The sequence below is a fragment of the Equus quagga genome, chromosome 9 (assembly GCF_021613505.1).
Source record: "Equus quagga isolate Etosha38 chromosome 9, UCLA_HA_Equagga_1.0, whole genome shotgun sequence".
Lineage (NCBI taxonomy): Eukaryota > Metazoa > Chordata > Mammalia > Perissodactyla > Equidae > Equus > Equus quagga.
This window is the reverse complement of record NC_060275.1, coordinates 54003338-54018003: the sequence shown is the minus strand read 5'-3', so window position 1 is coordinate 54018003 and position 14666 is coordinate 54003338. Positions and strand designations below refer to the sequence as shown.

Below are 14666 nucleotides of genomic sequence, written 5' to 3'. Positions count from 1 at the left end.
TGCACTGGGAGGTTCATCCTCAGTGATCTGCGCAGCTCTTCAAATGAGAGCTGGTGAAAGGGGAAGGGAAACGCACCCCAGACTCGCCCGCGGACCAAAGCGAGAGAAAGGCCAGTTTTCAGCTATTCCTCTTTTTATATATTTTTCATCTCTAAGTTCATTCTCCACAAAGTGCAATGATAGCAACATTCATGAGTTCATAATCTGAGTACAGGCTTTCTTTAAAAGGAAGCTTTTAAACACACAATGATAACTGTTAAAAAAAAAAAGAAAAAAAAACAAAAAACCTTTTATGATTCATGGTTTTAAAAGAATACTTCAGGAAAACCATTAATGCACACAAAAGCACATCCAAATCCTTTCTCGGTTCTCATAGTTCCAATGCCAACTAAGCTACTGAACAGCTGTGAAACAGACTAATACCGAGAAGTGGAGAAAGTAAACAAAGCAGCCCACGCCACGACCCAGATGAGCACGGCGGCATGGGGGCATCTTTAATGAGAAGGCAATTAACTTTAAAACAAAAAGTTTTAAACTTTAAAACAAAAGTTGATATTTAAAGAAAACAAAGCAGGAGAAAGGGCATTAAATAAACAAGGCCAACATTTTACTGATCTCTTACATTGGTAGCATTTTCGTTTCCCCTACTACGTCCACCAATTCTTTCTCATCTAAAACATTCCCTCCCAGTCTAAACTTCCTTAGCAACAGCAAGAGTTACTTGGTAAAATTTTCATTTCATAAAATTTAATTCCCTAACTAAACCCATTAGTGCTTTTTCTCCTTCCTATAGAATACCATATCACCCTAGAGAGTTAAGGCTCTTTCCCTTCACTAAGCTTGATCAAGACATCTGCCACCATTAAATGAACCACCTGATGATAGCTTTTGACTCACTCTACTAACACTCAAATGACCATCTGCTCCTCGTTTTAATGGCATCTCGCCTAAATTCTATAACGTAGAGAATTTACATAGCTTAAGTCTTTTTGTTGGAAAATTTAATGAGAACAGTAAAACATGCTAGTCAAGATCAATAACCACACATTCTTAAGAAAGCCATTAAAACAGCTCCAACTCACAAGGCACTGATTTATTTAAGTAAAACGTTAAATTTCTAGATAGAAAAGAGGACTGAAAGACAGAACTAAAGCTCTCACTACAAGCAGTTCACTCTATGAAGCACTTCAACACGGAACAAGAACATCTAAATTATCACTTTGTGTAACAGCAAAAGAAAAAGTAAACAATATAACTGTTTATTAACAGGAGAACGGAAACATGTATTAGGTATACAATGGAATACCTAAAAGGAATGTTCAACAGCTACATAACTGAACCATCATGCTGAATTTTTTAATTATAGAAGGATACACAATGTTGCAAAGTACCATATATTGTTTTCAGATATATAAAAACAACATAAATGTAAAAAAAAAACCATAGTAATAATAATTTCTAGATAGTGGTTACTTTAGGAGAGGAAGGAAGGGAATGAAATTGGGAAGAAGTACACAGAGTATTTCAAATATATTAGTAATGCTTTATTTCTAGATGGGTTCACAGGTATTTATTAATCAAGGATCTACTTGGGAATCTTAAATACTATGTAATAAATTTTTAAACATTTTTAAAATAAAAAATAAACATCCCTAGTAGACTAGCATGGTGCCCCAATTAAAAGATTTCACCTAACATTAAAAAATAATTCACAAGTCATTAACCAGTATTTAAACTAAATTACTTATTATGGCCTAACTGTTTGTTGATATCACTCAACCAACCAAGAAATCCTATTTCTGATTTATGGATTCATTCAACTTTAACCCTAAATCAGTGTGACAAAAAGTTTATAGAGATTAAAGAGGACTAACCAACTAAAGTATGCATCTTATTCTCCTGGAACCATCAGACTACATACTGGTTTAGCAATGGTCTCAAGTGTAATTAAAATTCCTAATGAGGGTGAGGCCTTTGTGACCTGCCAGCTGGTTGGTATTCCACATTCCCTACTCTTGAGAAATACTAAATTAATGAAAATATGTTCGTTATTATTAATAATCCTAGCCACTACTCATTAATATCAAGCTTGGTACTAATACATTTTATTTACATTCACATACACTTTATTTAACCTTCCTAACAATACTTTTAAAAAGTAGGCATTATTATCTCGATTAAGGATGAAGAAACTGAGGCTCAGAGAAGTAACTTGCCTACAGTCACACGACATGAGTAAGTGGCAGGCCAAACTTCAAACCCAGGTGGGGCTGACGACAAAGCGTGGCTTCTCACGCTCTTCACTTTACCAGGGTTTTCTTCCTACTTAACTCTGATCTTATTTGAAAAATAACTGCATATCCAGGGCATCATATTCCCCATTCAACCTACTGAACTCAAAATATAAGTGATTAAACTCTATTCAAATATTCAAATAAGTCTCAAAGAGATATATTTTAAAAATTGAAAAGATTATCTATTTTTAATTAATTTCAATAGTGCAGTAGAGTGGAACACCATCTACTTCCAACCAACTCTTGTTATGATTAAGAAAATGTGTTGAAGGCATCTCACCCAAAATCTACAACTCGCATCATACCTTTTCTGTTGGACAAGTTTATTCTCTTCTCTATTTTTGCAGCCTCTGCTATTCTACTGTATTACAAGCTTGCTTAATAAAATTGCAATCGCACCCCACACAGTCCAAACAAAAGAAACAAATCGTCAAATTAGGCATACAATGGGCAATTTTAGTATCATTTGTTATTTTCAGCACTTGTTACATAGGGGTAGAAAATCAATGAAGTCAAACAAAATTAAGAATTTTATCCACTTTAACTTTTTTCCTGATAACTGAACTCATTTCATTTTAGAAGCAAAACATCTGTCTACGTACCTTGACCTAATCCAACTTCATTTTACAGGTAAAGAATTAAGGCTCAAAGAAACTAATGTTATAAAAAGGGGGGGTTGGAGAGTGCTGACAAACCGGGATTTGAACCTCCACCATCAACTTGTGAAATCTTGGGCAATTAGTCCACTTCTCAAGGCCCGTTTTCTGATCAGTAAAATGAAGGCTATTGAATAACGTGTGTGTGTGTGTGAGGAAGACTGGCCCTGATCTAACATCTGTGCCAATCTTCCTCTATTTTACGTAGGATGCCATCTCAGCATGGCTTGATGAGTAGTGCTAGGTCCGTGCCCAGGACCTGAACCTGCGAACCCCAGGCCACCAAAGCAGAGTGCACTGACTTAACCACTCGGCCACGGGGCTGGTCCCTCAAATAACATTTTTATGAGGATTAAATGAGATAAAGTATCTAAAACATTTATTGTCGTGCCTGACACACGACTGGAGCTCAATAAACGTTAATCCATCCTCCTAGTTAACAGGCCCACTTGATATAATCTAGAATGAACAAATACCTGGATTTCCCTAGTAAACTAGTGCATTGTCCACTACTCCATGAAAAGAGACTGGGGGAGAGGGATGAGCAAGGTACCATAACGTAAAATATTACAACCACCAGCTTTTATGATTTATATCACTAGCCTGCAAAACTCCCAAAATTCAAATAATGATTTTAATATCAAAAAGTTTCCAGTCTATTTCTTGCTTTTTTAGGAACAAAATTATCATCAAGAAGATAAATCCACCCCTGGAGAAAACCAAATACTCATATCACGGGTGTGCTAGGAGAATGTAAACTAATTCTAACCAAAGCAAGTATCTACAAAAGCAAATATCCTTGGGCCAGCCCAGTGGCATAGTGGTTAAGTTCACGCACTCTGCTTCAGCAGCCTGGGGTTCACAGGTTCCGATCCCAGGTGCGGACCCACACAATACTCATCAAGCCATGCTGTGGTGGCATCCCACATACAAAATAGAGGAAGACTGGCACAGATGTTAGCTCAGCAACAATCTTCTTCAAGCAAAAAGAGGAAGATAGACAACAGATGTTAGCTCAGGGCCAATCTTCCTCACCAAAAAAAGAAGGAAAAAAAAAAGTAAATGTGCTTAAAAAAAAGTATTCCAAAAATAAAGGTCTGGACTATCTGCTGTGTTCCATTATCTCCTCCACTAATTTAAACCCCACCTTACCTTAGTTGAGTTCTACAAGTTCATTTATAAGCCAGTTGTTTAGAATTCAGAACCCATTATCCCTCAGGAACAAAGTTTTAAAGATAACTAAGTACCAGACTATTTCACAAGAACCTATTTACTCTTCATAGAGCTAATCTATGAGCATATAAAGATAAAAATTGTTGCTGTGTTCCTAGTTTCACCTGAGGAGATGGTTCAATTGTAATCCAGATATGATGGTAAAAGAGGCAAGCTACAGAGCGTGGGGACATATGAAAATATGCGAGTAAAGAAATGAGTTAAGGAGAATAAGGAGAATAATCTTAAAAAGTCATTTTCCTACAGGTACTTAAAATGCATAAGCTCCTGCTTGGTAACTTAGAGTAATGGTTTCCAAAGTGAGGTACACGACGGGGATACAGAAGATGATCCTTTGAAATACAAGAGAAAATAACATAAGTCCACAATCTCTCATCTATAATTCCAAGATCCTAAAATTCTGGTTTTTTGTAAATTAGCAGCAAACTCACTTAGTGGTATAGACTATATGCAGTACGTAATCTTTATTTATCTCCTTATTATAATTATTGCTATGCTTCGCTGCAGAAACATTAATGTATTTGATTACAAAGTGCTGCTGTGAGCCTGAAAGTGGGTATTATATACTATGTGGCAAACATACAATATTGGAGTTTTAAACCCAAAAGTTTATAAACTCAGTCCCAAGCATTCTGAATAAAGAGCTGTGGACTTCCATTAAAACATTTGCTTTTATATTTACTTTTTTCTAAAAATCTAAGAATGAAATTAGATTTCACTCATTATAAATGAGTCAGTTGACACTAGCACCCTCAGTAGGTCCCTATAACAAATCACACGTCACACATGGAGCACAAGGTGTACAGAGGGTGAGTGGAATTGACAGCATGAGGGCCTAACACCACTGCTCACCTCTGGCACATTAACACATGCTACAGCTTTTCTGTGCCTGGTTAATCAGATTTGCGGGGTGTATCCTAATGATACAAAACCACATGTTGTTATAATCTTAAGACAAAGTGCTTAAGAGTCAAAATTAAGAATGAGTTCCAGTGCCAGCCTGGTGGCCCAGTGCTTAAGTGCTCACGTTCCACTTTGGCGGCCCAGAGTTCACCGGTTCAGATCCCGGCTGTGGACATGGCACCACTTGGTAAGCCATGCCGTGGTAGGCGCCCCACATATAAAGTGGAGGAAGATGGGCACGGATGTTAGCTCAGGGCCAGTCTTCCTCAGCAAAAAGAGGAGGATTGGCAGCACATGTTAGCTCAGGGATAATCTTCCTCAAAAAAAAAAGAATGAGTTCCATATTTTTCTTTTACAAAATAATAATGTTCCAAAATTGCACACATTTTCTGCGATGAAAAGTAGTTGTTCGTGGCATGCTGTTTATAAGATTTTTTTTAATTATACCCATTTAATCTGTCCCCAGGTAAAGATGATGCTTGACAATAAATGAGAAAATAAAATGCTGTCCAAAAGAAACTAGAGTGAGCAACGTGAAAATCGAAGCTTGGAGATGTTTCCATCATTATACAGTCTTTAGTGCTGAAGTGAAGGGTATCACCAATAAACTCGCACATCTGCACCCTTAAAAGAAAATACTTCCTACTTCACTTTAAATTCAGAGGATTTTGAATTTATTTATTCAAAACATAAAAATGAAACACCTTCCAATTCATTTGTAAGAAATGATTAGCATCAGAAAAAATGAAAAATTATCAGCTAAATTTCAGTGAAAATTTTTACTTAACTGGCAAATGGGATAGAAAAACAAGATAGAGATTTGGTAAAAACATTGCATTAGTTAAGGGTTCAGTCAGGAGACAGAAACCACACCAATCCACCACCTCTAGAAATAGAGAAACAATGAAAAAAATGAGATTGTTACAATGTAAGAGGCTTAAAGGAACGATCCCACAGGGTTGGGATCCAGATCTGTAAGGCAGGGTTGTGACTGGCTGGTGCTGGTGTTGCTGTAGGGAGGAGAAGCCCGTGGCACATGGATGCTGCTTCTGGTAGTGTTGGAAATAAGCAAACTGGAATCAAATACTGACACTGAAATCCTGCTGAGTGAGATGATACTGACAGGAAGAGCAAACAAAACAGGAAAGAACAAGTCCTTTCTCCCCTCCAGCCTTCCAGTCTCCTTCTAGCCTCCCCTATTGGCAGAGCCTACAGGGCTCCAGCTAGCAAATGAGAAATATCCTGTGCAGAGTCGCAACCCAGCCTCACAGGGCAGAGTACTGAGGGCGGGTTTGAAGCCAAGAGACAACAGCTTAAGTAACCAGCATACATACACCAGAAACACACCTCTTCCCTTTGGATCTACTATCTATCTTTGTTAGGTCTCCTAAAAGGTATAGCATCCAAGAAAATCAAGAATGGAAACAAACGGAATTTAGAATTAGACTTGATTTACTAACATATTAAGCCAAGATTTTCAAAAACAATGAAGAAAAGTCACATTGCTCTCATTTTTTAAAAAAGAATATTTTGATGAGAAGCAAAATACCAAAATACCTCCCTGAAGGTTAGATCCTTTCAGTCCTAGTGTTTATTCTTTTTCTACATATATTTGTCCATAAATAATTTTTAGTCTTCTTTAAAATTTACACAAAAAACATAGCATTATCTACAGTGTCCTGGTGAAACCTATTTTTTCACTCAACATATATTTGGTAAATATAAGCTAATTCTTTCACTTTAACTGCTAATATTTTATCATGAGACCCATGTAACATAATATACTCATTACTCTACATATAAAGTTTGAGTAGTTACCAAATTATTGCTTTTATAAAAATACTGTAATGAATTTCTGTATACATATCTATGGATGTGTGACTGAGAGCTTATGGAACACGTAGAATTTTCTCAGTTGCAGGATATGTGCATTTCCAAAGTTTACAAGACGTTGCCAAACTGCTTCTCAAAGTGGTTATACCAATTTACAATCCCACCAATAACTTGAGAGCTCTGATTTCCCCATATTCTTTGTCAATACATACTATTTTTAGATGTCTAATTTTTGTCAATCTGATTGGAGTGAAAGATATCTTTTTTTAATTTGTTTTTCCCAGATTAGCTGTGAGTTAGCTGTGTGAATAGTTATTAGCTCTTTGCTATTAACATCAAATCAAATTTTCAAAGCTAGAGGAAAATTTATATTTAAATTGATCTAATCCATTTATTTTACAGTTAAAGCAAAAAGCCATCTAGCTGGCTTCTAAGTTCTAACTGAAAGTTTTCTCCCACATCAGGTAATGTAATTATCTATGTTGCCCCTGACCACACACATACAAACATAGATATTTAATAGGCCAATTTTTCTCATAAAACAAAAGAAGCTTGATAAAAGAGGTAAGATTTCAGTGATTTGAATATTGGGTAAGATCTGATAGTTTGGTATAAGATAAGATAAGACAATGTCATATCTTCTGCCAAGGGCAGAGCCTGGCTCCCAGAGTGTGGGACGACTGGGACTTTGAGCCACTGTTTGGAACAAAGAAAACATAAAAGATTAAGAACCCCAACAAAATAAAAAAACAATACCACGATAGTAAAGGCTGACCAGCTGGAGCTGGAGAATCTCACAGCCTCATGTGCAGTCCAATTACTTGCTTTGATAGCAAAAACTCTTTCACAAGACTGATATGTTCTCTAAAGGAGGCTAAATATAATTATATATAATAAACTACCTATCACATATTGTATACACAAACAGAAAAACCACTTATGTCCAACAACAGTGTTACATTAAATTAATCAAATAACAATACTACAGACTAGCATAAGTTACTTAAATTGCTTAAATTGGTGAGGCTTCTGAACTATCCTATACCATACCACAAATGGAGACAGAATGAGAGAGAGGGAAAAGCATCCCTACATCTGCCATTCACCACTTTTATGACTGGACAAGTTTCTTGATCTTGCAGTTTTCTTTTATCTGTTTTAAGATAATACTATCTAACCTCAAATCAAATGAACCAAAAGCTCTTTGAAAAGAGCATTTTATTCAGAAAATATTCATTCAGAGCCATGACTTTGCTAGAAAATGGAGATATAAGGATCACTCACTCATACACATACACGCCTTCCTCAAACTAACAACGTAGTGTAAAAGATAATCACAACACAGCATACCGGTGGTAACAGACAGAAGCACAGAGTGCAATGGGATCACACTGTCTAGCAATTAAAGAAAGTAGAGGAAAGACTCTGGTGGGTAGCCATATGGAAAGACATCTGAAAAAATATATGTCTAATCCAACCAGAGGGATAAAGCAGCATAGAACCAGAAATATATATTAAGATAGTATTTTATTTGCAAACAAATACATACATTAGAAAGCTAATTCATCTTCCTTTATTTCAGATGTACACACTCTTCTCTTCTCCCTGCCTAATAATGTCAATCTCGATAATGGAAGACAGGTATTACTGACAAACAATGAAGGCTTGGAATCAGCTGAAGGGAAAAGGAGACAGCAGAGAGCCTGGGCATCTCACGTGACAAGCAGTCAGCATCCTCCTATGAAGTATGTCCATGCGCCAGCAACATCTGCATCACCTAGGAGCTTGTTAGAACTAATCTCACTGAATCCCATACCGACTGAATCAGCATCTGCATTTCTAAAGGTCCCCAGGAAACCTGTGTGCTTACTAAAGTTTGAGAAGTACTGATATAGGGGTTACTAGTTGACTTCTTGAGGTCCTCAGTTCAACCAAGCTGCAATCTACAGGAAGTATTAAAACTAGATGGACTTTCATGATTTAAAACATTGTTTTAGCGGATGGTGATAAAAAGGGAAAGACATTTTAAATAAGTCTTTAAAATAGGTAGAATCTGTAGGAAAACCAAATTTTCTCCACAAGTGCCATTAGTAAGAAAAATCTCACAATATTTCATCCTTTCCAGGTCTGGCATCCTATTCCCCAAACATTGTTCCCACAAGTCCTGTTTTTCCCTAAGGCTCTGTCCCCTAATAATATTCTTTTCTCCTGTAGCTCTAGAAATAAACCAGAAAAGAAGCAGAAGGCCCCAGTAAGCAAAAGCTAAGGGTTATTAAGTCATTTCATTTTGTATCCAGGGTGAGCACTTTTAGGCCTTCAGTTGAGCACTGACATCTGAGCAGTCTGTCTACATGTGAGCTAAGCAGCACTCTTGGCTAGGGGGTAGAAGAAAAGGACGAAGAGCTGCCCGCAAAATAGCCTGGACCAACAATCCTGAAAGCTGGTTTTGAATAAACCTAATCACCTATACCTCTAACTTTTTGTTATCCATACCCAGGAGTGTAGAAAGCACCTCAATTAGAAACCCAAATTCATTTTCTCCACTCTTTCTCTGGGAACAATACAACACGGTAGTCAAGTGACCACAAAACAAACATTAAAGTAAAAACCCATTTCTCCCCAAATCCTATAAAATCAATACCTAAAAGATAAAAGGTCAACTATACCTAATTGATAACAAACTTCAGAAAATTAACTCCAAACTAATTCAACAATAACACAGATATATTTCCACAATCTTCTTGCTCACTACAAATTGGCCAAATGCATCTGCATACAAAACAGAAGTTGTACCATTCAAATATATACTAAATGCTCCTCCTCTCAAGGTTTGACTATTCGAGACCATAAACTCAAACTTATCATGTGTCACCTGAAGAAAAAAATAAAGCTTACACGCCAAAATATCACACCCTCATATACAACCCTCAGACAAAATCTCCAACATGCAGTAAGGGAAAGACTCACAATGGCCCAACCACTCCAGAATCCTTAACTTGCAGAAAAGTTTCACAGAATTTATTTTAAAGGTCACCTATTTCTTAATTCCCAAACATACTGCAATAAATTTTCTGTTCATATAATGCGGGTATAAGTAAGGAACAAAGAATGAATAGTCAAAGACAATCTCAGTTGCCCTTCTGGTAAATACCATAAGACTTTTTCAAATTAAATATAAATATGTCAAGCACATAAAAAGGCATAAAAATATAACACACCTATGCACCCACCACCCAGTTTAAAACATAAAACACTACCAAAATAGTTATAGCCCCTGGGGTACTTCCACCAACTGCACTCCACCTCATTCAACATAAAGATATCCACTCCCTTGAATTTGGCATTTATCGCTACTTTTTTGGTATACTTTAACCACACATGTACATATCCCTAAACCAATGAGCATCAATTGGGGGCAATTTTGTCCACACAGAGGATATCTGGCAATGTCTGGAAATATTCTGACTTATCATAACTGCAACTAGTGGGTAGAGGCCAGGGACGCGAGCCTACAAAGCACAGAACAGCCCCTACACCAAAGAATTATTAAATCAGCCCAAAATAACAAGAATGCCAAAGCTGACAAACCCTGCCCCCAAAAATAAGCAGTAGTGTTCTGCACTTTAACACACCATAGGTTTTCTTTTTCAAGAAACGTTATTTTCCTGCTTTATTTGCTTATCATTAATTTTCTCTTCTGTACAGAACTCTATTGTATAAATGCACACAGCTCGTTTATCCATTCTCCTGTCATATACATTTAAGTTTTTTCCAATTTTTTGCTTTTGCATACAACACTGCTGTGAATATTCTTATCCAAGCCTCTAATGCTCAATGAGAGATTCTCTCTAGGGCAGTAGTTTTCAAAATGTGCTTCTTGAACCCCTAGGGCTGTCGCCAAGACCCTTTCAGGGGCTTTATGAGGTTAAAGTATTTTCATAATAATACCAAGATACTGTTTGCCTTTTTCACGTTGGCATAGCACTGACGGTACAAAGCAATAGTAAATGAAATGCTAATGATTTAGTCAAGTTAACATTCTCATTAATGAGACATGAGTAGCCTGTACCTCCTGATATAATGCACTAAGAAGGGCAAAACATTACATCTATGATATTCTTGCCCAAAATACATAATCCGAATTCAATTACAAGGAAACATTACACAATTCCAATTTGAGGAATATTCTATAAAATTATTGGTCAGTGTCAAGGTCATGAAAGACTGAGAAACTGGCCCAGATTAGAGGAGACTAAGTGAACCTAAATGCAATGTGTGATCCTAGATTGGATCCTGGATCAGAAAAAGGACATCAGTGGAACAACTGGTGAAATGTGAATAAGGTACGTAGATTAGTTAATAATATTATATTAGTGTTATTTTTCTAGTTTTAATAACTGTATTTTTTAACGTGTTAACATTTAAAGAAAGTGGGTGAAGAGAAAAAGGGAACTCTTTTTAGAAGTTTTGTAATTTTCGTAAGCCTGAAATTATTTCCAAATGAAAGGTTAAATTTTTTATTCTACCTATTAGGTAAATAAATTCAAGTATTGTATATAATAAAAATGTTTACTAAATATTGAGAATGTAATAAAATACCATGGACATTAACTATTAAATATTTTGAAGAAAAAAGGTAAGAAAAGGAAAACACTGCAAGTAGTAGTATAGTTCTAGGGCAAAATCAGAGCCAGGAGCTTGTGATTTGTTCAATACTTTAAAAAAAAAAAAACAACACTGAAGAAATTAAGCCACAGAAATTAAAATATATGTCAACAAGCATTTCATAAGAAAGCTAGCTATCCTCCATCTAGAAATGCTTTTAATATGTTTGTTAAAAGAAGTTGATGAAAGAAGATGAACAAGACTAACTGCTACACACAAATTAAATAATCTGAAAAATTATCTTGTAAACTAAGATTTTAAAACAGTTGCCTGTGAAAAACACCTGCTTTTATATAAGATAAAGAAACTATTTATATGACAGATAAACTCCATGCTACAAAACATATAAACATTAATATCCGTTCAAAAATCCCTGTGCTACAGGATATGTTACACTTTACCTTTACCCTGGAAAGATATTTAAATTTCCCCATAAACCTACAATTACTGATCCCAAGATGCCTCCAAATTATTGAGCTGTCGTCAAACGTTAGCTTGAGCTAACATGATGAAATTTTAAGTGTGCAGAAAAAGGTATATGCCTCATACATTGTTGCTAGGAATGTAAATCGGTAAAAAAAAGTCTTCCAGGGCAATGAGTCAACATCTATCAAAATGTTAAATATGTGTACCCTTTCATGCAACAATTGCATGTCAGAAGTACTCAGCATATCCGCACAAGGATGTATGTACAAAGATTTATTCTCTGCATCATTATGAATAAGAAGACCTGAAACAATATAAACGACCATCAACAAAGCACTGGTTAAATAAATTACTGCACCCAGTCACTGGAATACTATGCAGCTATGAAAGAATAAGATAGACTTATACGTGCTAACATGGAACAATCACCAATATGTATTGTTAAGAAACAAAACTGCAGAAGAGAATATAATTTATTACCATTTGTGCTTTAAAAGGGTAGTAGATTTCCAGTATGTTAATATATATGCTTGCAATGAACAGAGTATTCTGTAAGAATACCCAAGAAACTGTTAACAACAGCTGCCCCCTTTTTGCACCGTTCAATCTTTTCTTTTGGTCCTGCTCATACATCCTTCTCAGTGTTTAAAAAGCCAAGTAAGAAACACAATCCTATCAATTGTCTACCCAAAAGGTGACTTGGCTTGTGTTAACTTCCTTTTTATTGTTAACAATAACTACGTACCAACTTCAGGATTTGCCTCAGAAGTAGCTTACTTATGCATTCTGAAAAGTATCACATTTTAAATTTGAACTATTTTCCAGTGAACAGAGTATCAAGGATAAATCTATGTGAAAATGAATTCGATTAAAATAAACGAGATCTTTATTTTGTGAGAGTAAGCCTTCAGGTTATTATATTATATAAAAATTCCGGAGTCAATAATAAACACCCTTGAAATTTTGTGAATCAAGGACAGTGACTCACTGCTGTGTTAATGGATAAGTCTCTGACAATCTTACAAATGAAATGAGACGTTAACAACAACAACAAAAAAATATCAGGTGTCCCCATGCCTATCTTCCACTTGGAAAAAGTATTTAACACAAAGAAATGGTTCAACAGTTTAGACTGTGTTTCCCTCTATTGGTAATAAAGATAGAAAATGATACAACTCAGATGAAAACTCATTCCACAGGGTCCCAAGTAGCATTCGGCTACTGAACTTCAAGTCTTTCCACGTGTTAGAGGAGGAGGGGAAAAAAAGGTATCTCAACAAACCGAGGGGTAGGAAAGGCCCCTCGGCAATTGTAACCGGTCAACTAAACACCATATGGCAAGGCAAGCCTCCCTTCAGAAGTTATCACTTAGGGGCTGATTAATTTCAATAGCCTATTAGACAGGCCTCTCCAGACCCCTTCCCTGGGGGGAAGGATGGGGGGGGGGGGAGGGGGGGGAGGGGGGTGGTCCTTTTAGGCAAGCTTTTGTGTACCAGACATTGAACCTAAAATTCCCTTTGGCTCGTTCCCTCTCCGCTTACTCCAGCCGGGTGCTGCGGGCGAGGCGTTCCACCGCAGGGTTCTCCTCGGCTGCCCGACGCCCACCCCGGCCTCGCCCCTCCCCCCACGCGCGCAGGCCCCGGGCCAGGTGGCCGCGGCTTACCGGTGGGCGCGCTGTCCAGGATGCGCAGGTCGTAGGCCCCGGAGCAGCGGTAGTTGGCGGCGGTGCCGTTGTCCCACACCACCACCACCTCCTCGGGGCTCTCGAAGCTCCGCACCGTGCCCACATGGCCCTCGCCGCCGTCCTGCTTCCCCCACTTCCAGTCCGGGCCGCGCACTACCCGGGCCCCGACCCCTTCCACCATCACCCGGTTATTCCGGGAATTACTCATTGGGGCCCGAGCGGAGGGCGCCGCCGCCGCCGCCGCCGCCGCCGCCGCTGGGGGGCCCGTGAGGGAGTTGGGCCCGGGCCGGACTCTCGGCGCCGGCGGGGGCGGCAGCGAGCCCCGGGGTACGTGGGAATAACTCACGGGGGCGGCGGCGCGGTCCCCGCCGAGCCCGCAGCCGCTCCCCAGCCGCCGCCGCCGCCGCCGCCGCGCCCCCTGCTCGCACTGGAGGCCGGACCGCAGCGCCGCGGAGGCGGCGGCGACGGCGGGCTGGCAGGGGGGAGGGGGCGGTGGGCGGGGACTCCCCCGCTTCCTCCGGGCTCCCCGGCCGGGCTACAGCGACGGCCGCCAGGAAACCACGCTCTCCCCCGGCCGGGAGCGCGGGGAGCGCAGGGGGCCCGGGGAGGCTAGCCCGGGGGGGACGGCGAGGGCTGCGGGGAGCAAGCTTAACTGCCGGCCTTTTCTCTCCCCGGGCCCGTCGCTCCGGGGTGGGCGCCCGAGCGCCGGCGCCGCCGCCTCCCCCGTGGGCAGCGGTGGTACCTCCCGGCGTCCGACCAGCGCCCGGCCCCAGGGGCCCCCTTCTCTCTGCCCCCGCGCACGCCGCCGCGCTCCGCCCCGCCACAGAGTCCCCGCCGGGCGAGAGCGGCTCCACATCCGGGTACTGCCGCACCCAAGGCCGGAGCAGCACCTTCTCTGAGTGCCTAGCAGAGAGATCCTCAGCAACAGTAGGGTGGGAATGGTTTTGCAGAGCCGCGCGACCCGGGAAAGAA

At 39.4% G+C, this 14666-nt stretch overlaps 1 protein-coding gene across 1 annotated transcript in view; it reads right to left on the bottom strand.

Annotated features, from left to right (window-relative positions):
* MIB1 (MIB E3 ubiquitin protein ligase 1) overlaps window positions 1–14034 on the bottom strand; it is a 140308-nt gene extending 126274 nt beyond the window's left edge. The window contains exon 1 of the mRNA XM_046671026.1: window positions 13674–14034. Within this exon, the coding sequence (XP_046526982.1) occupies window positions 13674–13902 (229 nt within the window). The 5' untranslated portion in view covers window positions 13903–14034. The remainder of the gene's footprint in view (window positions 1–13673) is intronic.
* Between the last annotated feature and the right edge of the window lie 632 nt (window positions 14035–14666).